This window comes from Erythrolamprus reginae, chromosome 3 (genome assembly GCF_031021105.1).
Source record: "Erythrolamprus reginae isolate rEryReg1 chromosome 3, rEryReg1.hap1, whole genome shotgun sequence".
Classification (NCBI taxonomy): Eukaryota; Metazoa; Chordata; class Lepidosauria; order Squamata; family Dipsadidae; genus Erythrolamprus; species Erythrolamprus reginae.
Genome location: NC_091952.1, coordinates 246,822,488 through 246,849,810, shown reverse-complemented (window position 1 = coordinate 246,849,810; position 27,323 = coordinate 246,822,488). Strand labels below are relative to the sequence as shown.

General features: G+C 44.7%; 1 protein-coding gene and 1 pseudogene across 1 annotated transcript in view; one reads left to right on the top strand and one right to left on the bottom strand.

The window, feature by feature from the left end:
* Nucleotides 1-2,031: 2,031 nt before the first annotated feature.
* On the bottom strand, nucleotides 2,032-2,730 carry LOC139165999 (phospholipid scramblase 1 pseudogene; annotated as a pseudogene).
* Nucleotides 2,731-3,740: 1,010 nt separating this feature from the next.
* DNAAF11 (dynein axonemal assembly factor 11) overlaps nucleotides 3,741-27,323 on the top strand; it is a 60,255-nt gene continuing 36,672 nt past the window's right edge. Inside the window, exons 1-6 of the mRNA XM_070748311.1 lie at nucleotides 3,741-3,916; nucleotides 6,490-6,657; nucleotides 7,215-7,292; nucleotides 12,205-12,377; nucleotides 15,356-15,588; nucleotides 26,420-26,608. Of these exons, the coding sequence (XP_070604412.1) occupies nucleotides 3,907-3,916; nucleotides 6,490-6,657; nucleotides 7,215-7,292; nucleotides 12,205-12,377; nucleotides 15,356-15,588; nucleotides 26,420-26,608 (851 nt within the window). The 5' untranslated portion in view covers nucleotides 3,741-3,906. The remainder of the gene's footprint in view (nucleotides 3,917-6,489; nucleotides 6,658-7,214; nucleotides 7,293-12,204; nucleotides 12,378-15,355; nucleotides 15,589-26,419; nucleotides 26,609-27,323) is intronic.

Here is a 27,323-nt window from a genome sequence, read left to right as displayed (position 1 = left end):
GGTGTTGAGCCCAAACCTTCTTTCATAGGTTACATCACGGAGATACAACATAGGTAGGTAGATGGTGAGACACCAGGAACCAGAAGCACTTTGTGAATTGGCCAGTTATGCACTGGCATAAATGTATTTAATAATTAATTAATAAACTAATAAACTAAACTAATAAATAATAATAATAACAACAACAACAATACATTAAGGAGCAGAAACTGAACAATCAGAAGATCAAAGATTATTTGACAAAAAAAGTACTAGCTTCATATAAGAAAAATCGAGAAAGCTTTGGAAATTGTAAAGCAGCAGATAACAGCGACAGCCAGGAAAATTGAGCGATATGAAGCTAGGATCACCCAGTACAGGCAGAATCAAACATTTCAATCCAACCAGAGGTAGTCCTACCAGAACCTGCATCAGCAAACAGATAAGAAAATTGAAAAGCCAGAGGCGAAAATAACAACAAAATTCTGGAAAGGTCCCTTAAAGGTTGAAAAAGACTGTAACAAAACTGCCGGATGGATAAAGGAGTTTGAGAAAAAAATTCTCAAACAGCAATATGCAGCAGCTGGAAATAACACCTGAAATGATTGCAAAAAGAGTGAAGAAAGTAAAGAACTGGACATCCCCTGGCACTGATCAGGTGCATGGCTTCTGGCTAAAATACCTGACCAGCCTGCATGCAAAAATGGCTGAATTGTTCAACAAAATGCTGCAGACAGGAAATATCAGTGGCTTACAACTGGCAGAACATATATAATATTGAAAGATGTAGCGAAAGGAGCCATACCAGGAAACTACAGGCCAATAACAAGTCTGCCGACCATGCTCAAACTGCTGACAGGTATCATAGCTGACAGAATTTAGGACTACCTAGAAGAAAATGACATCATGCCAGTGGAGCAAAAGGGCAATAAAAGATGAAGCAGAGGTACGAAAGACCAACTCCTAATTGATAAAATGATTTTGGAGAACTGTAAAAACAGGAAAACAAACCTATACATGACCTGGATTGACTACAAGAAAGCCTTTGACTCACTGCCACACAGCTGGATCATAAAATGCCTGGAAGTCATTGGAGTTAATTAAAACATCAGGGAATTCATAGAAAAGGCGATGGAATATTGGAAGATTTTTGAGCTTTTTGTTGGGAATGAAAGCTATGGACTGATCAACATCAGAAGGGGCATCTTCCAGGGGGACTCTTTGTCCCCATTGCTATTCATCATCGCTATAATCCCGCTGTCACTCATCCTACAGAAAACAAACCTAGGCTACCCAACTGTTAGGAATTCAACCAAAATTTCACACCTGCTGTATATGGATGACTCTCACAGTTACTACTGTTGAGCAATGTACCACACATACTGTACCTGCTGTGTGTTTTGTTTTTCTTGCCTAAATGCAGAACCTTACTTTTTTCACCATTGAGTTTCATTTTGTTAAATAGAGCCCATTGTTCAAGTTTGTCAAGACCCTTCTGTATTTTGTACCTATCCACTCCATCTTCTACTTCTTCCCCTACAGGTGCAGGAAAGGTTTACGGACCAAATACAGTAGTCCCTCGCTATATCGCGCTTCACCTACTGCGGCTTCACTTCATCGCGGGTTTCTGAGGAAGCCGATCGGCAGATTTAAACAGCCCGCCGAACTCGATCGGCAGGTTTTTCAAAAAAAAAAAAAATATCTAAAATTGTAAATACTGTATTTAAATACTGTATCTAAAATAAATACTGTGTGGGAAGGGTTTATAAACACTTAAAACAATGAAAACTTACCAAACAATTGCAATATAAATACTTAAATAAGTACTATCAGTCGATAAATTCCCCATCGCGGATTTCACCTATCGCGGCCAGGTCTGGAACGTAACACCAGTGATAGGTGAGGGACTACTGTATTATCCAAAACAAGCTTTAATATTTGTTATCCCAAAACAATCTTTAGTAAGCCCACGTGAGTCTGTTTTAGCCAAGGAAGAATGGATCAACACAAGGACTTTCTCTAAAGGTTTTATAATGCAGAGATGGTCAGCTTTTAACACCAAGCACAACATCTTCCACCTTCTTCAAAGAAAATGAAATCCAGGAGGAAACCGGCCCCGAGCATCACTGCTTTCATTTTAACATCGAGATCGAGAGGGAAGGAAACTCCGAGGAAATCCACATCCGTGAACATTTCCTGAAGGACACCTCCCCATTGCTTAGAAATCTTTCCAACGCCGGTCTTTTCATCCAGCGCCATCACCTCAAACACCACCTCGCCGAAGCAGGCGGACGTTATGCAGGGTCCAATGATTTTCAAGATATCCTGGTGAAATTCGTCTTGGAGTACAAATTTGGGCAGGAAGGGGTGCCACAGCTGCTGGATGTAGCCAATGGGGAAGCCTGGCGGGGCCTGGACTTCCATTTCTTGCAAACAGCACGGGCAACAGCATCTGTCGCAACGGAAAGGTCGCACAAGATGCATGATCGGCTGTCCCAGGTGGTTCACGATCACCATGTTAAAAGGCCGCAACGTCCCAAGGCAATTCCTAACACAGAAATTGTTCTTTTCGTTGGCGAAATACACCATTTCCCCGAGCCGGTTTCGCACTTCGTACTTGTTGGCTGTTTCAAAAGATGTGATAATCTCCAGAATTTCGTATTTCTGGTGGATTAATAACCAATCGAGTTGGTTTAAATACTCCAGGCCAGGAGGACAGATGGCAAACGAAGAGGGCACTGGCATCCATGTGTTAAATATTGGAGGATCTCGGTTCATTGTTGCAGGTGTGTACAGTTTTGGTGCAGAAGTTCTTCCATGCTCACCTGGTAGATCTTTGTAGTCATGGGCTTAGCTTGTTTTTCTGCATTGGAGAAGCAACTGTATCCTTTACAGGACAGTCGGGTCCCACAGCCTCTCCTCTACATCTGAAACTACACAACCCAACCCTTTGTAAAGGCTAAACAGGGTTGGGCCTATTGTTGTGTCACAATTTTTGTACCTCAGCTTTCTCCCCTGAACTTTCCTGATAACCCAGACAGACCTAAAGAAATCAACCCAGACAGGTGAAATGAAAGCAGGATCCTTGTTTATGCTTGGCTTGACTTCCAGGAGAGAAAATTACTTCAAATCAACAGCAAGCAACCTTCCTGAATCAGGTTGGACATGGTCAGTGCTGTTTCAGCTGCTTTGAAGTATCAAAAGGTCCTATTTAAGTACAAAGAGTGCCTCGCTTTGTTCTTGGTGGACCTCGGAAATCTTTTTTGATAGCCCATCAAATCCTACTCAATTCTAGTCTGCCTAGAATATCAAAAAGAACAGAGTACAAATTCTTCCACGTGTTGGTGAGAGTTGTATAAATCTTTAATATCTAATTGTTGATCTAAGTAGCGGCTGTGGCCCATTTATCAAATTTATTGCCTGTATTACCCATTCTACTGGCGCTTGGAGGGGAGGAAGGGGGATAATGAAAGTGTTAGACTAGGTAATAATAGAAGGATTGGACTAGATCAGAGTTTCCCAACGTTGGCAACTTGAAGATATTTGGACTTCAACTCCCAGAATTCCCCAGCCAGCGAATGCTGCTGGGGAATTCTGGGAGTTGAAGTCCAGATATCTTCAAGTTGCCAACGTTGGGAAATATTGGACTAGATGGCTACTACAAGGTCCCTCCCAACTCTGTTAATCTGACTAATCTGATTTTGATTAATCTAAATGTGAAGTCTTTCGCGGCCAGAGGACACCGCGTTGAGACAGCCTCTCTGGAGAACGCGGCGGTCGCTGCAGCACCGGAACTGTGGGTCCCTTTCCTCATCTATCTCTTGGGTTGTTTTCTCCTCCCGTGGCAGGCGGGGCTAGCGCTGGGCGTGGTTTGGTTGCCGTGGCGACCACAAAGCGGCGTACACGCTAACGGTCTGCAGAAGCGGGATGGTGAGAAGTGAGTAGCCGCTCCTCAGTGGCGGCGGCGTGCGGGGAAGCTCGGAGTTTGCCACGCGGGGCTCCCGGAGACCGTCTGCAAGCCGGCCTCGCCCAGCAAGGGCGGACGACAACTCCCATCGGCCACGCCGTGAATGGGCTTTGTCGTCCCGCCCCCCCCCCCCCCCCCCCCCGAGTTAGTAAAGACAAAGCAGCTTCCTACCCTCGAAGCCCGGCTGTCCTTACAACTAGGTTCTCTCAGTCCTGGCGTCCTCAGGGTGGAGGGGTTGGACTACAAATCCCCTCAGCCCCGTTCTCTGATTTATTATAAATAAATAGAAATGTGTTTATGTATATTTGCATATAATTTTAATTCTCATATTAATGTATATACATATATGATTTATATAAATATGCATATATGCATAATTATTATATATAATTTTGTGAAATGTAAATATGCATACATATATGTAATATATGTATGCTTAAACATGTGACATATATATATATATATATATATATGCAAAAAACGTGAGATATATATATATATATATATGTCACATGTTTTTTTGCTGAATTTGAAAATTAAGGGAGACTAGGATAGATCTATTTCGGCCTTATTTTGGCCTCATCAGCTAGCCATACCCACTGGGACTTGAACCTGCAACCTTTGCCTTGTAAGGCAGAGAATTATCCTCTAGGCTACAATATCCAATCCCTTCAGCTTTGCACCAGGGAAGGGTGACATATTTTTGTGTCGAATCATATATATATATATAGTTCTGATTTCAGGTTTTGCCCCGTGTAATATTTTGAATGTCTATGCGATGTTTTATATATTTACAGCAGCACGAAGCTTACAACTTCAGCCTGATGATGGTGAATGTGATTTCACCGAAACGTCGCATAGGCATTCAAAATATTACACGGGGCAAAACCCGAACTCAGAACAATCTACATACATATACCCATGAAAATCTACAAAAACATATATATAGAGAGAGCCGGGGTGGCGCAGCAGGTAGAGTGCTGTACTGCAGGCCACTGAAGGCTGACTGTAGATCTGTAGGTCAGCGGTTCAAATCCCATCACCGGCTCAAGGTTGATTCAGCCTTCCATCCTTCCGAGGTGGGTAAAATGAGGACCCAGATTGTGGGGGCAATAGGCTGGCTTTGTTAAAAAGTGCTATTGCTAACATGTTGTAAGCCGCCCTGAGTCTAAGGAGAAGGGTGGCATAAAAATTGAATAAATAAATAAATAAATAAATAAATAGACATAAATATATAAATATATATTATATATATTATGTATGTATGTATGTATGTATGTATGTATGTATGTGTATATGTGTGTGCGTGCAGTATATATTTATTTATTTATTTATTTGTTTGATTTTTATGCCACCCTTCTCATTAAACTCAGGGCGGCTTACATGATAGCGATAGCACTTTTTTACAGAGCCAGAATATTGGGGGCCCCTCATTTTACCCACCTCCTCATTTTACCCACCTCCGAAGGATGGAAGGCTGAGTCAACCTTGAGCTGGTGGTGAGATTTGAACCACTGACCTGCATATCTACAGTAAGCTTCATTGACCTGCAGTACAGGTCAATGAAGCTTACTGTAGATATGCAGGTCAGTGGTAAAATGAGGAGGTGGATTGGGGGCGGGCAGTACAGCACTCTATGATAGCATTTTAGAATAGAATAGAATAAAATTTTTATTGGCCAAGTGTGATTGGACACACAAGGAATTTGTTTTGGTGCAGATGCTCCCAGTGTATATTTATATAAATATGCTTTTCACTGAATAAAAAGCATTAATTGCAAAATAATGAAGTATTGAAGGTTCATTAGTGCCTCTTTAAGTGTGAGTGAGATTATTCCTGTGCATCATGTATTCTTCAGTTGCCAAGGAAAATCTTTGCTCTGATAAGATCCATTTCTCAACCGTATGCATTTGATGGAATACAATAGACAATGCCAATCAAAACACATTGTGCCATATGTTACAAGGCATTTGTCATTCTTATCATTGTGGGTTTAAAAAAAACCAAAACTCCTTTTATGAATTTATTTTATTTATTTATTTATTGGATTTGTATGCCGCCCCTCTCCGTAGACTCAGGGTGGCTAACAACAGTAATAAAAACCATCATACAAATCTAATACTAAAACAACTAAAAAACCCTTATTGTAAAACCAAACATCCCTACAAACAAACATAACATGCATAAATTGTAAAGGCCTAGGGGGAAACAATATCTCAGTTCCCCCATGCCTGATGGCAGAGGTGGGTTTTAAGGAGCTTATGAAAGGCAAGGAGGGTGGGGGCAATTCTAATCTCCGGGGGGAGTTGGTTCTAGGGTCGGGGCCACCACAGAGAAGGCTTTTCCCCTGGGCCCCGCCAAATGACATTGTTTTGTTGACGGGACCTGGAGAAGGCCCACTCTGTGGGACCTAACCGGTCGCTGGGATTCATGCGGCAGAAGGCTGTCTTGTATGGATGGATGGGTGAATTTATTTCCCAGGAACAGGCTGTATCTTTTCTGTTGTGCGGAAGAAACTGATTGTTTTGTGATATGTCTTTCAGTCACAGAAGAATTGGTTAAACAACGGGCAGAGCATAACAATTGTGAACTGTTCTCTTTGGAAGAAGTTTCCCTACATCAACAGAACATAGAGAAAATTGAACATCTGGACAAATGGTGCCGAAATTTAAAAATTCTTTATCTCCAAAACAACTTGATCTCCAAAATTGGTTGGTATATTTGTCTATGAAGCGAGTTGATGTACATAGTGATCTTTTTTGGCAATGAAAAGGATATAACAATTACTTAAGGAAGAAAAATCATTTAAAATGGGGAAAGTTGACCTAACTTTTACTGCAAATGTCTCCTTAATGCAGACATACAACATGGAATCATAGGGCGGGAAGGAACCTTCGAGTCAATGCCGATTATAATATCTCTATTTTATTCAAATTAATGCAGTCAACAATCCTTTGGATTTTTTTAAAAGTAAAAAACTGTCTAACTTAATCCTCCAAATCCTTGTAGTAGAGAAGGATGTCATTTGAATAAGAAGATCCTTAATTCATGCCGTGCTTTTCTTTTTCTGACACATTCTGTGTATTTAATTTACAATTAATTCATCATTTCGCTCAAGTAATCTTTTTTATATTTTAGGACGTCCCCCCACCCCCACCCCGTTTCAATTTCTGTTCGGATGCTCCTTTTAAAGGATTAACTGATGTAGACTATTGGCAATGCTAAGTACATCCTAGCAAAACTGACACATGTAATAATTATGTTTCAGAAAATGTTAGCCGAATGAAGAAAATGGAATATTTAAATCTGGCTTTAAACAACATTGAAACATTTGAAAATTTGGAAGGTAAAATATTTGTCTTTCAAAGAATGATTCCATGGGGAGTGGTTCTTAATCCATATCCATCTATTTCTGCAAAAAAAGGGTAGGAGCATTTCAACTGTCGTGTCTTTCTTTTTCAAACTGTTACATCTTCATACATCGGTACTTTCATACTCAACTGCTTTGAAATTCATTGAATTTGGTGCTCAATTCACAAAAAAATTGACCTGGTATTTCTTACTCGGCACTAGAGCCTAGAGCTTCTCAATGTCAGCTGCCTTGTGACTCCCTACATCAGGGATGTTAAACTCAAGGCCTATGGGCTGAATCTGTCTCATGGAGTGAATAGATCTCGCCAGTGATGGGCTGCTATGGGTACAGTCAGATACACAGAACTGGTAGTTACATTTTGGTCAGGTATGCAGAACTGGTAAAAATGTTTTGAATTTTTTTCTTTTTTCTCCTTTTGGGCATGTTTCTCTTATCGCAGTAAATAAGGTTGAATGTGTATAACATTCGAAGAGCTGTCTTTGTGTGTGTCTGTGTACATACACATACAGTTTATATAGTAGATGATGTATATTTTTGTGAGCCTGTGCGTAATATGTATGTACATATATGGCATATATGCATAGAATTAAATAGTATATCTTGTATGTTCAGTAATAGTAGATAGATAGGGAAATTGTATCTCTTTGAGGCAAGGAGAGGCCAGGCACCTTAACCCTAACCCAAACCTTGATGTGAGTGACGTCAAGTTGTCCACCTTTAAGCCAATCACATGACCTTTAAGCCACCACTCCCAGTCACATGATCATCAAGCCACTCCCATCTGGTCACATGGCTGGCAAACCATACCCACAAAATAAGCCACACCCACAATGTGGTACTAAAGTTTTTTGCAGCCCTGCACTGGATCTGCGCCGCCCTGGAAACAGTGAAAGACTGGTCTGTGGTGCCTCTTCCAGTGAAAATGGAGCTTGGGTGGACAATGTGCCTTTTCTCTGGCAGAGAGCTACAAGAGGCTGTCAAGCCAAAAATGGAACTGGAGAGGGTGGGAGAGCTCCATTTTCACTGGCAGAGTGGTAGCAAAACAAACTACTAGCGAAAGTGGATTCCCCCAAGCCCCGAGTCTTTGGAGAGGGGCGGCATACAAATCTAATAAATTATTATTATTATTATTATTATTATTATTATTATTATTATTATTATTGTTCTGTCTGGGTTCCCCCAGACCTCAACACCAACTGGAAAAAACAGCCAGACACTCTGGTAAAAGCCAAAAGTATTTTATAACTGGAAAAAATAAGCACAGAGGAAAACCTGTTCTTCCCAACAGACAGGCTATAATACGGTACAGCAGGGTCCTGATGTCCAGACAATACAGCAAGCTTCTTGCTGGCACCCCCCCCCCCAAGGTTTCAATAGTCAAAGGCACAAACCAGGATTCCAAGACGCCAAAGTTCACAGCCAGGTCCCACGACTCTCAAAGATAAAACTCCACAAGCCAGGAAGGGTGGGTCTGCCTTTTAGCCTTTCCCAAGAGCACCACACCCAAACCCAGCTGTTGCCACTTTAATGCTGAAAGTACTTAGCCAATTGATTCCGTCTCTGAGTAGCTCTTTGTCGCAGATCAATTATGGCTTGTGCATTTTCCTCTAAGGAATCCAGGCTGCTTGCTGGGGAGAGCTCCCCCTGGTGGGACTCTGGCTGTCCTCCCTCTTCTTCAGCCTGGGATTCCTCCTCCTCGTCTGTCTGCACCTCCTGTTCCTCAGCCTCTCCCTCTGAGCTGGAAACCGACAGAAGATCAGCCGTTCCCGGAGGGGCCTCAGACGGAACCACAACATATTATTATTATTATTATTATTATTATTATTATTATTATTATTATTATTATTATTATTAATTGGGCCACTACAGGTGTCCCCAGCATCAGTGACATCGAGCTAGCTATGCCCACCCATGGTGACATCATGCCAGACACACCTACCTGTTCCTCCCAAGGTCAAATACAATCCTGATGTGGCCCTCAAATCAAATTTGAGACCCCTGCCCTACATTATATCTTATGGCAGTGATGGTGAACCTTTGGTATGTGGAGCCATATCAGAGGGCACACAATGTGTTGCCTTAGGTCAGCTCCAGCATGCATGTGTCTGCTAGCCGGCTGATTTTCTGCCTTGGGGAAGGCCATTTCACCCTCCGGAGGCTTCAGGAAGCTTCCCTGAAGCCACCAGAGTGCAAAAAACAGCCCACTGGGCAAAATGGAAGTTTGGAAAAAACAGACTTCCGTTTTGCCCGTTTTGCTCTTTTTCGCACTTCAGAGGCTTCAGGAAGCTTCCCTGAAGCCACCAGAGTGTGAAAAACAGCCCAATGCCATCAGCTTTGGACAGTGAGGATTCCTTGCCAAGGTTAGACACTGGGGAAGAAGAAGAATCATCAGATAGAGAGATGGATGCAGCCAGCCCATTAGTTAATAACCCCATTAATGGGTCATCAGACTCGTAGGAGGAGGATTGGTGGATAGATGCCAGAATGCGCAGGCTCATGGCTAGAAGGGACCAACTGCGTAGGTATCGTCGGAAATAAGGGAGAACACCTGTGGCTGGGGCAATTAGGCTAAGGGGGCTGCTGATAAATTGCCAGCGTTGCAGAGAGTGCATGTGGGAGATTATCCGTTTGGAGAAGGAGATGCCGTGTTTGCATTTTGTTCCTGGTTTTTCACAGACTCTTGGGGATATTTCACAGCTAAGTAAAAACTTGTGAACTGACTGGAAGAGGTCTGGCTGTGACGCTTCCACAGCTGCTTTTATCTGCTTTGTTTGTTTTTGTTCTCTCAACTTTCAAGGATTGTTATCTGTAATTTGCTCAGGTTAAAGTGTGCGCACAGCTTTATTTTGGATAAACGTCTTTTCCATTTACAACAGCATGTGTGTTTGAATTTACATTTCTGACTTAATTGGGGCTCGTAACGTGAAGACCGGCATAACATCCATCAGAGTCTTTGGGAGTTGGGCGGCATGTAAATTAAATTAATAAATTAAAAATAAGAAATCACTGCCTTATAGGAAAAGTTTGTTTACTACTCATACTTTTTGGAGCTTATCGTGTGTCCTGGAACCAATTAATGGTGAGTACTGAGTTAGCCCTGTATATAATTTTAGATGATTTTGAGAGTGAACGTAGAGTTTTAAGAGGCCACTTGCAGTTCTGGAACATTAATAATAATAATACCCCAAATCCTTGGGAAGAACTCAATAGTTAGATAAAAATGTCAAATCCAATTTAAATATCTGGTTGATGTGCAATCAGTGGTAATATATTTAATTTATATGTTGCCTGACTACCAGAGATTCTGTGCCGTTCTAGTTAACCATCGTACTCTGAATGTGTGCATCCTGGATGATTATAGTTTAACATCAGAAACAAATATTTTGGGGCATAAAAAAACAGCATGGGAATAAGCTGTTGTTTCTGATCGCATATTATTAATTCTTGGAAATGCATTGACTACTCCAGTGTTTCCCAACCTTTTTTGAGCCGCGGCACATTATTCATGTTTTCAAAATTCTGGGGAACACTGAAGGGGGGGCGGGGGGGCTAAAGAAAAGTTTGGACAAAAAAAAATATCTTCCTCCATTTCACTCTATTTCTCCCTCCCTCTTTCTCTCTCTTCCTTCCTTCCCTTCTTTCTCTCCATCCCTCTTTCTTTCTTTCTTCCTCTCTTTTTTGCTCTCTTTCTCTCTCCCTCCTTCCCTCCCTCTATGTCTTTCCCTCTCCCTCCTTCCCCCCTTTCTTTCCCTCTCTTTCTCTTGCTTTCTTTCTCTCATTCTCTCTCCCCTCCTTTTTCTCTCTCTCTCTCTTTCTCTCTTGTTCACCACGCCAGCAACAGAGAGAAAAAGAAAGAGCGAGAGAGAGCCGGAGAGAGAGTGGAGTGCGCAGCAGCCATCAGCCTCCTCGCCCTCCCAGACGTCCCCAGCGCCCGGCCTCACGCCGCCTCCCGTTAGCCCGGCCGAAAGCCACACAGTCCCGGACTCCCGGATCGCTCGCTTCTCCGGCCAGTGCGGCGCTTTCCTGGGCAGATGGCTTTGCTGACCGGAGAAGCGAGCGATCCGGGAGTCTGGGACTGTGTGGCTTTGCGCCATGAAGAGAAAACGGCAGCAGGGAAAAGTCGGCCGTTTTCTCTTCATGGCGCAAAGCCACACAGTCCCGGACTTCCGGATTGCTTGCCCAAAGGCAGGAGGCGGCGGCGGAGGAGAGTGGGCGGATTGGGCGGGCAATGGGGCAGGGCGGAGAAGCCAGGGGCGCGTTTGGCCGGAGGCACCGTGGGGAGGCAGGGGCAGGGAGGTGCAGCAGTAGGTGCCTCCGGCCAAACGCGCCCCTGGCTTCTCCCCTCTGCCCCATTGCCCGCCCGATCCGCCCACTCTCCTCCGCCGCCTCTCGCCGCGGCACACCTGACGATGTCTCGCGGCACACTAGTGTGCCGCAGCACACCGGTTGGGAAACGCTGGACTACTCAAATCCCAAGGAATTTTAGGCAGGTCCCGAAGTATAAAGTAAGATGATAAAGCGATATGTAAAATTGCATAATAAAATATAATAATACACTGCAGTGCAATAATAATACAAATATGAATGATGGGTATTGTCTTGAAATCTGAAAGTTATAAATCGCTTTCCTGATTTTGCACTTATAAATGTTTAAACATTTACATCTCTTGCTTTATGAGAAAATGTTTTATGACTTGAGAAACAAATTTTAATCATTTTAAAAATAGCGTTGCTTATCTTTTTAGTATCTAATACTTACTGTACTTTTCATAAGAAGCATGAATGAGGAAAGGGGTCAGTACGATGACTTTGAGGTAGGAGTGCTTATTAATTCAGTGTAGAGTTGATTATTCTATTTTAAAAGTCCTTTTTCATTTCCAAACAGGTTGTGAAGATCTGCAAAAGCTGGACCTGACAGCAAATTTCATTGGAAAATTATCTAGTGTCAAAATACTGAAGGATAATGTGAATCTTAAAGAGCTCTTCCTCATAGGGAATCCATGCACTGATTTTGAAGGCTATAGGCAGTTCGTGGTTGCTACCTTACAACAACTCAGAGTATGTCTTTTAGATTAAAACAAAGTGTAATTTAAATAACAATAGCCCCCTTTGGTTCAAAGGAATTGCTAATTGATACAGATATTTATTTATTTTTACTTATTTATTTCTTTTGTCATATAAATATAGTATTGTATTGTAGTATGTTTAACATAATATAAGTATAAAGTAGGGATAGAAAAGATAAAAAAGACATTAGGACAGGAACGGTGGGCACAAAGGTACACTTACGCACACCCCTTATAGACCTCTTAGAAAAGGGGAGAGGTCTATTGTAGATAATGTAAGGTTGAAGATTTTGGGATTGGGGGAAGAAACAACAGAGTCCGGTAGTGAATTCCAGGCGTTGACCACTCTATTGCTGAAATCGTATTTTCTGCAGTGTAGTTTGGAGCGATTTACATTTAGTTTGTATCTATTGCATGCTCTTGTGTTGTTAAAGGTGAAGTAGTCGCTAACGGAGTACATTGTGATGTATGATTTTATGAAGAACAGTTAATTCAGTTCAGAGGCGGCATAGCTGTAAATTTTCTTAACATAGTAATTGAAATCTGGAGGAGTAAGGTAATTTGTTGCGTGAGGAGGAGTGGAAGACTCTTCTTGTGAAGTATTTCTGGACTCCTTCATTTGTGTTACTGTCTGTTATGCAATGTGGATTCCATACAGGTGAACTGTATTCAAGAATTGGTCCGACAAATGTTTTGTATACTCTGGTTAGTAGATCGGTGCTTCTAGAGAAGATATATATTGCCCCCAGCAAACAGGCTCCTCATTTTACCACCTTGGAAGGAAGGAAGGCTGAGTCAACCTTGAAGAAGGCCGAGTCAAGCAGACATGGCTTCTCAACCTGTCTTTCAAACCAGCTGTCATCTCTGCCTGGACTTGACTGTGTTCAAAAGAGTGGCTTGTGTCTTTTAAATGCAGATGGACTGCTGAATCTAGTCCTGACGTGTTTGTTCTCCTGTGTTGTGCCATGAGCTGAAGAAGCTTTTTGGATGAGAAGGGAAATATCTGCAAAGAAAAACCAAAAAGTCCAGTTGCCCCTTGAAAAAACACCTTTGGGTTAACACATGTATGCAAAAATATAGATAACTGTATTATTTTTTTTTTTGGAGTTTAAGATGCACCGGAGTATAAGTTGCATCTTAATTTTGGAAGAGGAAACAAGGGGGAAATCTGCCTCTGCCTCCCAGCAAACAGCAAACAGCGCATATGATATACACTGTTTGCTGTGTATTTCTGTGCATGTGTACCTGACCCACAGAAATGGCAAAGAATTGGATAAATGTATATTATGGCAGTATATCAATGCCAGAAAGTTTCCTTAAGTGTAGTCACACTAACTCCTCCCAATTATTTAAATAGACCTACTCCAAACATGATCAAGTCATCTGCCTTATCTTAATACTAAATAGGACACTGTTACATTTCAGATTATACTTTTACAGATGCTGTTAAAATTGATGTTGCTTTCTTGAAGTGTGTATTGTTCTCCGCTAGCACTGGGCCTCTTCAGATCAAGCATATATTTTAAAAAGCTTCTTCATTTTATTAAATTGTCTAGAACAATAGTAAAGCAGTCTTTAAAAAATAAGTCTAATAATTTGAACATTCTATGGACATTTATAGTTATTGACTTACCTTCTTGCATCCAGTTTCAGCAACTGATTAGCACAAGAAAATAAAATTCTGCCTCTGCCTCCCCGTGCAGCAATTTGCCTCCTTGCAGTTTTAGTTTCAATATCATTTTAGCATGTTGTTGGCCTGCCTGCAGCCTCCGTCAGTGCTGGTTGGGAGGCCAATAATCAGTTGCTTCGGTTTGTACTAATTGTGTTCTGCGGTGTTTGCCACAAGGAGGTAAATTTCCTGGGAGGCAAGGCCAAAGGGTGGGGGTGGCTGGGAGGGTCTAAATTTGGTGCATAAAACCCACCCAAGTTTTTTGGGGGTAAAAAGGTGCATCTCATACTCCGAAAAATACAGTAAGTACTTTAGAAAAAGTAGTAAAATCAGGAAGGTAACATTAATTAAGAAAAATGTCATAGGGCTATGGTCCTTTGTTAGGGAATTCATCATATTTTACTTAATGCAACCACCATAAATAAATACATTCCAGTTGCTAAGCATTCAAATTTCGATTGTATGACCATGATTGTGCAACAGTCGTTAATGTTCTACCTCCTAGTGGTCACTAAACAAAAGGTTGTAAGTCGAGGGCTACTTGTATTCAATTATGTCATGCAAATAGGTAAGAACAATATTTTCACACAGGGGGATTTTGTCTTTTATAGAAATGGGAACTTAAAATTTGCCTCAATAATTGATGATTCACTATTACTTTTTGGTGGACCCTACCTAAAGAATTTCACTAAAATAAGGTTTCAGCGTCCCCTGAGAATAATATGTCTCAGGTTTTATTTTCCCTACTTGCAATTTAGAATGTGTAGCTAAGAGGGGGAAAGGAAGGTAGATTTGCTTGTCAGTTACCAGCTTTATTTTATTCCTAATAAAACATTGTCCTACCCATCTTTGGCTCTTTTTCCCCATAATATATTTATTTATTGATTTGATTTTTATGCCGCCCTTCTCCTTAGACTCAGGGCGGCTTACAACATGTTAGGAATAGCACTTTTTTACAGAGCCAGCATATTGCCCCCACAATCTGGCTCCTCATTTGACCCACCTCGGAAGGATGGAAGGCTGAGTCAATCTTGAGCCGGTGATGAGATTTGAACCGCTGAACTACAGATCTACAGTCAGCTTCAGTGGCCTGCAGTACAGCACTCTACTTGCTACGCCACCCCGGCTCTTAATTTTGTTGCAATACATGTGGTTTTATGATAATTGGAGCTAGAGGAGATTGGCTTGTAATCATTTAAATCTAATCAAAATAATAATTTAATAAAAATAAAGAGGGATAGATTTTCTTGCTTGGTGTATTGAAATATCATTTTCTCCTCCCCTCCCTTATTTTTATAAAGTTTTTGGATAGCAAAGAGATAACACGGTCAGAGAGGATTCAGGCTTTACAGAACTATCCTGAGCTGGAAAGAAAAATCCACGAGCAAGAGCAAGCCTATCTTCTGAAAAGAGGAGAAGAAAAAAAAGAGGCAGAAAAACGGATGCAAGAAAGGCAGAAGGAAAGGAAGGAGAAGAAGAAAGAACAGGCTCTGGGGTGTGATCAACAACCACGCGCAGATATTAAGACACCCATGTAGGTGCCTCTTTAGTTCATTTGGGGCAGAGTAAATTAAATAACGTATTTTTCAGACTATAAGTCGCACTGGAGTATAAGACACGCCATAGTTTTGGGGAAGGAAAATAACATTGGGGGAAGTTTAATGGCCACTCTGAATACCCTCAATCAGCTGTTCCCAGAAGTGAACTTTAGCAACAGATTCATCAGTTGTGAGCTCCATGCCTTGCTTTTTCAGCCTCTGGAATTTCTGTTTCAGAGCCAATTTTTCAGCTTGGGAAACCTCAATTTCAGAGGCTTTTTTCAGCCTGGGAAACCTCTATTTCAGAGTCATTTTTCCAGCTGTGAAACCTCTATTTCACAGGCATTTTTTTCAGTTTGGGAAACCTCAATTTCAGAGGCTTTTTTCAGCTGTGAAACCTCTATTTCACAGGCATTTTTTTTAGTTTGGGAAACCTCCATTTCACAGGCTTTTTTCAGCCTAGGAAACTTTCATTTCAGAGTCATTTTTTCAGCCTGGAAAACCTCTATTTTACAGGCATTTTTTTCAGTTTGGGAAACTTCCATTTCAGAGGCTTTTTTCAGCCTAGGAAACCTTCATTTCAGAGTCATTTTTTCAGCCTGGGAAACCTATTTCACAGGCATTTTTTTCAGTTTGGGAAACCTCAATTTCAGGCTTTTTTCAGCCTAGGAAACCTCCATTTCAGAGTCATTTTTTCAGCCTGGGAAACCTCTATTTCACAGGCATTTTTTCAGTTTGGGAAACCTCCATTTCAGAGGCTTTTTTCAGCCTAGGAAACCTCTATTTCACAGGCATTTTTTCAGTTTGGGAAACCTCCATTTCAGAGGCTTTTTTCAGCCTAGGAAATCTTCATTTCACAGGCATTTTTTCAGTTTGGGAAACCTCCATTTCAGAGGCTTTTTTCAGCCTAGGAAACCTCTATTTCACAGGCATTTTTTCAGTTTGGGAAACCTCCATTTCAGAGGCTTTTTTCAGCCTAGGAAATCTTCATTTCAGAGTCATTTTTTCAGCCGGGAAACCTCTATTTCACAGGCATTTTTTTCAGTTTGGGAAACCTCCATTTCAGAGTCATTTTTTCAGCCTGGGAAACCTCTATTTCAGAGGCATTTTTCCAGCTGTGAAACCTCTATTTCACAGGCATTTTTTTCAGTCTGGGAAACCTCCATTTCAGAGTCATTTTTTCAGAGTCATTTTTTCAGCCTGGGAAACCTCTATTTCACAGGCATTTTTTCCAGACTGGGAAACCTCCATTTTGTTGTGGTTCAGCCTGGGACCCCTCCGGGAATGGCTGATTTGCTGTCGGTGTCCGGCTCAGAGGCTGAGGACTAGGAGGGGCAGACTGATGAAGAAGCTGAATCCCAGGCTGAAGATGAAGGACAGCCAGAGTTCCACCAGGGGGAGCTCTCCCCAGCAAGCAGCCTGGATTCCCTGGGGGAAGATGCTAGTGACTTCATAGATATGCGACAGAGGAGAGCTAACGAGAGAAGAACGCAATTGGCCAGATATTTCCAGCATTAGGGGTCGCAGCTGGGTTTGGGTGTGGTGCTTGGGAAAGGATAAAAGGCGGCCCCACCCTTCCTGGCTTGTGGAGTTTTATCTTGGAGATTCGTGAGACCTGTTTGTGACCTTTGGTGGCTACAATCCTGGTTTGTGCCTTGGACTCTTGAAACCTTGGGGGGGGGGGTGCCAGCAAGAAGCTTTTGGAATTGACTGGACATCAGGACCCTGTTGTAAAGTATTGTAACCTGTCTGCTGTGAAGACAGGTTTTCCTTTGTGCTTATTTTTTCCTGCTATAAATTACTTTTGGATTTTACCAGAGTGTCTGGCTATTTTTCAGTGGGTGTGGAGGTCTGGGAAAACCCAGACAGAACAGAATAAAACTCCACCAACCACCAGACACCTGGTGCTCATTTTGGAGGGGTGGTTTGGTTGTTTTGTTCCTTGCTCTTTGCTGCTGGTTCCTGGTTGGACATCTTTTGTTTTTCGGCTTCCTGTTCTTGCCTGTCACCATGGATGTTGCTGCAGCTGACATGCAGGCTGTCTTTGCAGAGTTGCGAGGGGACATTGCTCACTTGACCCAGACAGTCTTGTTCTTACAACGTCAAGTGGAGGTTTTGTCCCAGGCGGCCCCACCCCAGGCGGCACCTGTGGTACCACCTCCAGCACCTGTGCCCAGAAGGAAATGTTTTGTGGCGATGCCGGAAAAGTTCTGGGGGGACCGGCGGCTGTTTTCTGCGTTCCAGAGCCAGGTGCAGCTTTTTATCAACGCGCAGATGGTGCACTTCCCAGGGGATGACCACAAGGTGGCGTTTCTGTGCAGTTTATTGGCTGGCCCTGCAGCGTCGTGGGTGGCACCGTACCTGACCCGGGATGATCCGCTACTCCAGGACTACAATGCTTTTTGTGACTTGCTGCGTCACCAATTTGCGGACCCGGTGCAGGAACAAACGGCCACGCGGGCGCTGAAGCAATTACGCCAGGGTTCGCGCCCCCTGGTGGACTATATGGCTGACTTTAGGTCTCTGGCCGGGCACGTTCAGTGGAATGAGGCTGCCCTGATCGAGGCCTTTCAAGATGGACTATCCGACACGATGTTGGACGCCTTAGTGCATGAGGTGATGCCCGGCACGTTGGACGGTTTGGAGCGGCATTGCTTGGCAATAGAGGCCAGGCTGTTGGCCAGGGAAGTCCGTCGAGCGGGACGGTCCAACCCCCGTGCGTCAGGCGTCCCGCCGACACCTGTTTCGCGGCGGGGGTTGCCAACCGTAAGCACCCCGGCTCCGGTCCCTGCGCCCCGACGTTTTTCACCAGCGCTGCCTCCACGCTTGATGGATCGTGTTGCTGCCGGAGAACCGATGGACGTAAGTTACGCCCGACCCCGACAGACCCCGGAGGAACGAGGGCGTCGGCGGGCAGCTGGGTTGTGCTTCTATTGTGGGGCCCCGGGACATTTTGCTGTTGTTTGTCCCCACAAGAGGCGGAGCACCGTGGCTGCCGTCGTTCCTGTACCCTACAGCCCTCCCGTGCTTCCCATGGCGTCCCCTGTGCAGTTACAGGAGACAACCCCTGGTGTCCCCGTTCCTGCCCTGAACTCTCCGATGGCGGGGCCTTCGTCTGGATGTCCCCCGTCGCCGGAACGATCGGGAAACGAGGGGGGCCCGGCTTGGTGGCAACACTAGGTCGGGCGGGGATCCCATTTTCGTCTGACTCCACGACTCCCGAATTCGGACCGTCTCGACATTTGACGCTTGCGGTGACCTTGCATATCGCGCAACGGACTCGGACTTACCCCGCGTTGGCCCTCGTGGATTCGGGGGCGACGACAAACTTCTTAGACGAAGCCTTTGCCCAATGTCATTCCTTGCCCCTTTGTCCTGTTACCCCGCCATTAACTGTAGAGACTATCGATGGGCGGGTTTTGTTGGCTGGTCCCATCCGTTTCCAGACCCTGCCGGTGCGGATGTGCATCGGAACTCATGAGGAGGCCCTACAGTTTTATGTTACCAAGGGGCTTCATTTTCCCCTCGTGTTGGGGTTGTCATGGCTGCGTGCACATGATCCACAGGTGGTGTGGTCTCAGAACTTGGTCACCTTCTCCAGTTTGCAGTGCGTGGACCATCACCGACATGTGTGCGCAGCCCAAGGCCCAGTAGTTCCCGCGATTCAATTACCCCGTTGCCTCGAGGAATTCGCCGATGTGTTCAACGAAAAGGAGGCGGATCGGCTACCACCACATCGGACGTATGACTGTGCCATTGACCTGCTTCCTGACGCCAAGCTCCCGGCTGGTCGTTTGTATTCCATGTCCGAGCCGGAGCTTGTGGCGCTCAAGGAGTTTGTGGAAAAGAATCTGGCCAAGGGATTTATTCGGCCATCCAAGTCCCCTTTGTCTGCCCCTGTTTTGTTCGTGAAAAAGAAAACAGGCGATCTTCGCCTCTGCTGTGACTATCGCCGCCTTAACGCCATCACAGTGCGGAATAGGTACCCCTTGCCCTTGATCCCTGAACTCATGGACCGGTTGCGGACGGCAACGGTATTCACCAAAATCGATTTGCGCAGTGCGTATAATTTGGTCCGGATGCGGGCCGGGGATGAGTGGAAGACAGCGTTTGGCACGCGTTACGGCCACTTTGAATATACAGTGATGCCATTTGGCCTCACCAACGCCCCGGCCGTGTTTCAACATCTGATGAACGACGTGTTCCGGGACATGTTGGACCATTTTGTGGTGATTTACCTTGATGACATTTTAGTGTATTCCCCGAACCATGCCTTGCATTTGACCCATTTGCGCCGGGTCCTGCTCCGGTTGCGGGAGCAGCAGTTGTATGCCAAGCTGGAGAAGTGCCAATTCTTCCAGACTACCGTCGAATTCCTGGGGCACATTTTATCTCCAGGTGGCATTTCCATGGACCCGAACAAAGTGGCCGCACTTCAGTCTTGGCAACCTCCACGACGGGTGAAAGACGTACAACGTCTTTTGGGGTTTGCAAACTACTATCGGGCTTTTGTTCCGGGGTATGCCACGTTAACCACGCCCTTGACTCGGTTGTTACAGAAACAAGTCCCATTTGGTTGGGGGGAGGCGGAACAGCGGGCTTTTGATGCCCTGAAAGCGGCGTTCATGGCGGAACCGCTTCTGCGCCATCCTGATCCCGCTCAGCCGTTTGTGTTAGAAACCGACGCTTCAGATGTAGCGGTTGGCGCAGTGCTTCTCCAAGCCCATCGGCCCGGTGACATGTTGTTTCCGTGTGCCTACTTCTCCCGGAAGCTGTCTCCCTCGGAAAGGAACTATACTATTTGGGAGAAGGAACTTTTAGCGGTGAAGGCCGCCTTTGAGCATTGGCGGCATTACCTGGAGGGGGCCCGTCATCAAATCGAGGTACGGACGGATCACCGGAACCTTGAGTATTTGCAGACGGCCCGGAAATTAAACCAGAGACAGATTCGCTGGTCTTTCTTTTTCGCGCGGTTCAATTTCCGCATCAGGTACACTCCCAGTGCCCAGAACCCCCGAGCGGATGCCTTGTCGCGCAAGCCAGAATACACGCACCCGAAAGAGCTGGCTCCTCTGCAGACAGTGTTACCCCCTGCAGCGTTGGCTGCCACTCAGGACCCAGTGGACTTGCGTCACCGTTTACGGGAGGCGCAGCGTGGGGATGGGTTTGTAGCGCAGAGAGTGCGGGAGTTAACACCCAATTCCCCATGGACGTTTCAAGACGGGCTGCTTCGGTACCGGGGGGCAGCTGTATGTTCCCGCCGGCCCAGTGAGAGGGTTGATTATGACCCAGTGTCATGACTGTCCAGTGGCGGGGCATTTTGGGCTGTTTAAAACATTGGAGCTAGTCTCTCGGACATTCTGGTGGCCACGCCTCCAAGATGATGTGCGTTCCTATGTGGCCACCTGTGTCCAGTGTCGTACGGCCAAGGGGGTGACTGGAGCCCTACCGGGATTACTGCGACCTTTACCCACGCCTGAGAGACCCTGGGGTGCCGTGTCCATTGACTTTGTCACTCATTTGCCTTCCTCTGCTCGCTTCACGGTAGTCATGGTGGTGATGGACATGCTCACCAAGATGGTGCATTTTGTCCCTTGCACTAGGGTGCCCACTGCCCAACTCACGGCTCAAATGTTTATTAGTCACGTGTTTCGGTTACATGGGCTTCCGGATCGAGTGGTCTCTGATAGGGGCACACAGTTCACAGCCCGGTTTTGGCGGGAATTGATGTCGGCCCTGAATGTGTCCGTGTGCCTCGCCTCGACGCAGCACCCCCAGACCGATGGCGGTACAGAAAAAGTGATCGGGATCTTGGAACAATACCTGCGGTGTGTCGTGGCGGATCGCCAGACGGATTGGTCCCGGTTTATCCCTGTCGCGGAGTTCGCGTTCAACAATTCCCGTCACTCATCGACCCGGCTCACGCCCTTTTTCGCAAACTATGGATTTCACCCTCGCTTCTTTCCCTTGACCCTCCTAGATTCCCCGGTGCCTGCTGCTGAGGACTTTCTCTCAGAGCTGCAGGCGGTTCACGAGATGGTGAAGAGATACCTGAATAAAGCCAAGGAGGACTACAAGAGGGTGGCTGATCGCTCCAGGCGGGATGTGCCCCCCTTGGTGGTGGGGGATCAGGTGTGGTTGTCCACAAAATATGTAGCCTCTGAACTACCCCGGCACAAACTAGATCCCCGGTTTCTGGGTCCTTTTCCCGTTGAGCGGGTGATTAATCCGGTAGCTTACCGGCTCACCCTGCCGGACAATTTGCGGGTTCACCCTGTGTTTCACCGTTCGCTGCTAGTCCCTGTCCCTCCCGATTGTCCGCTCCGTCCCAATGTTCCCGTGTTTCCTGCCCCGTGTGTTCGTGATCACCTCCCTGAAGCTATGGTACATGACATTGTGGATTCCCGTTGGGTGGATGGGTGTTTCCAGTACAAGGTGCAATGGGTAGAGGGGGATCCGGATGATTGCTCCTGGGTGGAAGCGGCGTTGTTGGACGCTCCCGATCTTCTTCGGGCTTTTCACGCCCAGTTCCCTCAGAAACCGCGTCCTCTCCGCTGGCAGGTGGGGAGGGGCCTTCCGCGGGGGGATGGTGTTGTGGTTCAGCCTGGGACCCCTCCGGGAATGGCTGATTTGCTGTCGGTGTCCGGCTCAGAGGCTGAGGACTAGGAGGGGCAGACTGATGAAGAAGCTGAATCCCAGGCTGAAGATGAAGGACAGCCAGAGTTCCACCAGGGGGAGCTCTCCCCAGCAAGCAGCCTGGATTCCCTGGGGGAAGATGCTAGTGACTTCATAGATATGCGACAGAGGAGAGCTAACGAGAGAAGAACGCAATTGGCCAGATATTTCCAGCATTAGGGGTCGCAGCTGGGTTTGGGTGTGGTGCTTGGGAAAGGATAAAAGGCGGCCCCACCCTTCCTGGCTTGTGGAGTTTTATCTTGGAGATTCGTGAGACCTGTTTGTGAACTTTGGTGGCTACAATCCTGGTTTGTGCCTTGGACTCTTGAAACCTTGGGGGGGTGTGCCAGCAAGAAGCTTTTGGAATTGACTGGACATCAGGACCCTGTTGTAAAGTATTGTAACCTGTCTGCTGTGAAGACAGGTTTTCCTTTGTGCTTATTTTTTCCTGCTATAAATTACTTTTGGATTTTACCAGAGTGTCTGGCTATTTTTCAGTGGGTGTGGAGGTCTGGGAAAACCCAGACAGAACACATTTCAGAGTCATTTTTTCAGCCTGGGAAACCTCTATTTCAGAGGCATTTTTCCAGCTGTGAAACCTCTATTTCACAGGCATTTTTTTTCAGTTTGGGAAACCTTCATTTCAGAGGCTTTTTTCAGTCATTTTTTCAGCCTGGGAAACCTCTATTTCAGAGGCATTTTTCCAGCTGTGAAACCTCTATTTCACAGGCATTTTTTTCAGTTTGGGAAACCTCCATTTCAGAGGTTTTTTTCAGCCTAGGAAACCTCCATTTCAGAGTCATTTTTTCAGCCTGGGAAACCTCTATTTTACAGGCATTTTTTTCAGTTTGGGAAACCTCAATTTCAGGCTTTTTTCAGCCTAGGAAACCTCCATTTCAGAGTCATTTTTTCAGCCTGGGAAACCTATTTCAGAGGCATTTTTCCAGCTGTGAAACCTCAATTCCACAGGCATTTTTTTCAGTTTGGGAAACCTCCATTTCAGAGGTTTTTGTCAGCTGTGAAACCTCTATTTCACAGGCATTTTTTTCAGTTTGGGAAACTTCCATTTCAGAGGCTTTTTTCAGCTGTGAAACCTCTATTTCACAGGCATTTTTTTCAGCATGGGAAACCTCCATTTCAGAGGCTTTTTTCAGCTGTGAAACCTCTATTTCACAGGCATTTTTTTCAGTTTGGGAAACCTCCATTTCAGAGGCTTTTTTCAGCCTAGAAAACCTCCATTTCAGAGTCATTTTTTCAGCCTGGGAAACCTCTATTTCACAGGCATTTTTTCAGTTTGGGAAACCCTCCATTTCAGAGGCTTTTTTCAGCCTAGGAAACCTCTATTTCACAGGCATTTTTTCAGTTTGGGAAACCTCCATTTCAGAGGCTTTTTTCAGCCTAGGAAATCTTCATTTAAGAGTCATTTTTTCAGTCGGGAAACCTCTATTTCACAGGCATTTTTTTCAGTTTGGGAAACCTCCATTTCAGAGTCATTTTTTCAGCCTGGGAAACCTCTATTTCAGAGGCATTTTTCCAGCTGTGAAACCTCTATTTCACAGGCATTTTTTCCAGTCTGGGAAACCTCCATTTCAGAGTCATTTTTTCAGAGTCATTTTTTCAGCCTGGGAAACCTCTATTTCACAGGCATTTTTTTCAGTTTGGGAAACTTCCATTTCAGAGGCTTTTTTCAGCCTAGGAAACCTTCATTTCAGAGTCATTTTTTCAGCCTGGGAAACCTATTTCACAGGCATTTTTTTCAGTTTGGGAAACCTCAATTTCAGGCTTTTTTCAGCCTAGGAAACCTCCATTTCAGAGTCATTTTTTCAGCCTGGGAAACCTATTTCAGAGGCATTTTTCCAGCTGTGAAACCTCAATTCCACAGGCATTTTTTTCAGTTTGGGAAACCTCTTTTTCAGAGGCTTTTGTCAGCTGTGAAACCTCTATTTCACAGGCATTTTTTTCAGTTTGGGAAACCTCCATTTCAGAGGCTTTTTTCAGCTGTGAAACCTCTATTTCACAGGCATTTTTTTCAGCATGGGAAACCTCCATTTCAGAGGCTTTTTTCAGCCTAGAAAACCTCCATTTCAGAGTCATTTTTTCAGCCTGGGAAACCTCTATTTCACAGGCATTTTTTCAGTTTGGGAAACCTCCATTTCAGAGGCTTTTTTCAGCCTAGGAAACCTCTATTTCACAGGCATTTTTTCAGTTTGGGAAACCTCCATTTCAGAGGCTTTTTTCAGCCTAGGAAATCTTCATTTCAGAGTCATTTTTTCAGCCGGGAAACCTCTATTTCACAGGCATTTTTTTCAGTTTGGGAAACCTCCATTTCAGAGTCATTTTTTCAGCCTGGGAAACCTCTATTTCACAGGCATTTTTTCAGTTTGGGAAACCTCCATTTCAGAGGCTTTTTTCAGCCTAGGAAACCTCTATTTCACAGGCATTTTTTCAGTTTGGGAAACCTCCATTTCAGAGGCTTTTTTCAGCCTAGGAAATCTTCATTTCAGAGTCATTTTTTCAGCCGGGAAACCTCTATTTCACAGGCATTTTTTTCAGTTTGGGAAACCTCCATTTCAGAGTCATTTTTTCAGCCTGGGAAACCTCTATTTCAGAGGCATTTTTCCAGCTGTGAAACCTCTATTTCACAGGCATTTTTTTCAGTCTGGGAAACCTCCATTTCAGAGTCATTTTTTCAGAGTCATTTTTTCAGCCTGGGAAACCTCTATTTCACAGGCATTTTTTCCAGACTGGGAAACCTCCATTTCAGAGTCATTTTTTCAGCCTGGGAAACCTCTATTTCAGAGGCATTTTTCCAGCTGTGAAACCTCTATTTCACAGGCATTTTTTTTCAGTTTGGGAAACCTTCATTTCAGAGGCTTTTTTCAGTCATTTTTTCAGCCTGGGAAACCTCTATTTCAGAGGCATTTTTCCAGCTGTGAAACCTCTATTTCACAGGCATTTTTTTCAGTCTGGGAAGCCTCTATTTCAGAGGCTTTTTTCAGCCTAGGAAACCTCCATTTTAGAGGCATCTTTTCAGCCTGGGAAACCTCTACTTCAACTTCCACGGGCGGTCTCGGAACGCATCCCCCGCGAAAATCGAGGGTACATTGTATTGTAATGTAATTTAAAATTAATGGTATCTTTTTTTCTGTACACGTGATTGGAGAAGAAAAAAAAAATTACTCCCCACCCCCCAAAATGTGAGTCGGTGAGCTCTATTTTTGGCTGTGATGGCCTGCTGCAACCCACAACCAGTGAAAAGAGAGGGCTGCTGTTTTTTGCTGGCAGAGCGCTTAGACCACCACAGGCACCCCTAACCCAAGTGGCATTGAGGTGGCCACGCCCAGCCTGGCCACATCCACCTACCACCCCCAAGGTCAAACACAACCCTGATGCGGCCCTCCATGAAATCAAGTTTGACATCCTATCCTAGGCACTTCCCAACCTACGTTCCCTAGTTCAGTGATGGGGATCCTATGGCACGGGTGCCACAGGTGGCACGCAGAGCCATATCTGGTAGCACATGAGCCGTTGCCCTAGCTCAGCTCCAACGTGCATGTGTGTGTGCCGGTCAGCTGATTTTTGGCTGACACAGGCTCTGGGAGGGCGTTTTTGGCTTCCAGAGAGCCTCTGGGGAGGTGGGGGAGGGCATTTTTGCTCTCCCCAGGCTCCAGGGAAGCCTTTGAAGCCAGGGGAGAGCAAAACATGAGTCTACTGGGCTCACCATAAGTTGGGAAACAGGCTGTTTCCAGCCTCCAGAGGGCCTCGGGGTGGGGGAAGCTGTTTCTGCCCTCCTTAGGCATTGAATAATGGGTGTGGGCACTCATGCATGCGCGATAGCGCGCACGCATACTTTATTGGCACCTAAGGGGAAAAAAGGTTTGCCATCACTGCCCTAGTTGATGGGACCCAAAGTGTAGCCCTTATGCCTATGCAGATTGGGCACGAATTCAGATCAAAAGAGATTGATGCATAAATGCTAGCGTATCCCTCTATTCTCCCTAAAGTCCCATGAACTCAGCCAAAAACCACTGTGTTTCCCTGAAAATAAGACCCTTGAACCCTGAAATAATAGACACATGGCTGGAGAGCAGGATTTGAAGTGGATAGATAAATCAAATGCCTCAATGTTTTCTTTTGAACATTACATTCCAGGTGTTACTCCGTGGAAGGAGCTGTGAACCGCCAAAATTGTGAAGAAGGAGATGGAGACTTTCGTAAATTAATACTTGAGGATGACGATGAAGACAGAGAGTTTTGGGATGAACCTGTGCCTCATACTCCAGAGGCTAGGCTAGAGATTCACCAGTATCTTGAGGAGAAAAGGAAGGAGAGAGAAAATAGGTATGTGCAATTTTTATACAAGAGATAGATGTATGGATGGATGTGGGTGGGTAGATAGAGGGATAGACAGATCTAGAATGATGGTTGGACAGATAGATGGATAGACAAATCCAGACAGATAGATAAATAGACAGACAGACAGAAAGATAGATGATAGATATAATCCAATCTCTTATTTTAATGAGAATCAGGATGATTGTGAATTGCTGCAAAATCACATTATCTGAAGCCTTATCTTTAAAATCTTTTCCGAAATGGCCCATTTCCCCCTAAGATGTTAATGACTGCATCTGCAGCTTGTGCTAAGTTGTTCAATTATGGTTTATTGCATACACTGCAGTTGTCTGGATTCACATTATCTGCTGAGCTTTATTTTAGCTTCAATTCTGTTAAGGACCAGACTTCAGTCACATCAGCATCTGCTTTGTTAAAGGTCGAAATAGATCCCACATCGCAACAGTTGAGGAAAGTGGGGTGGGCTTTTTTTTTTTGGCTCAATTGTCCAGTAACATTAGAATCAACCAGGAAGCCTTCATAACAATAGCATCCATAGAACAAGTTTTGTTGATGATATTGATATCGTATTATCTGTATCATAATAACCTGAATATTGGAAAAACAAGATCTCAAAGAGGCTGATTATTTTAAAAATGAATTAAAGCTACATCTTTAAAGTAGCAAAGATTAAAGAGGTGTTGCAAGAGATGAGAAAACT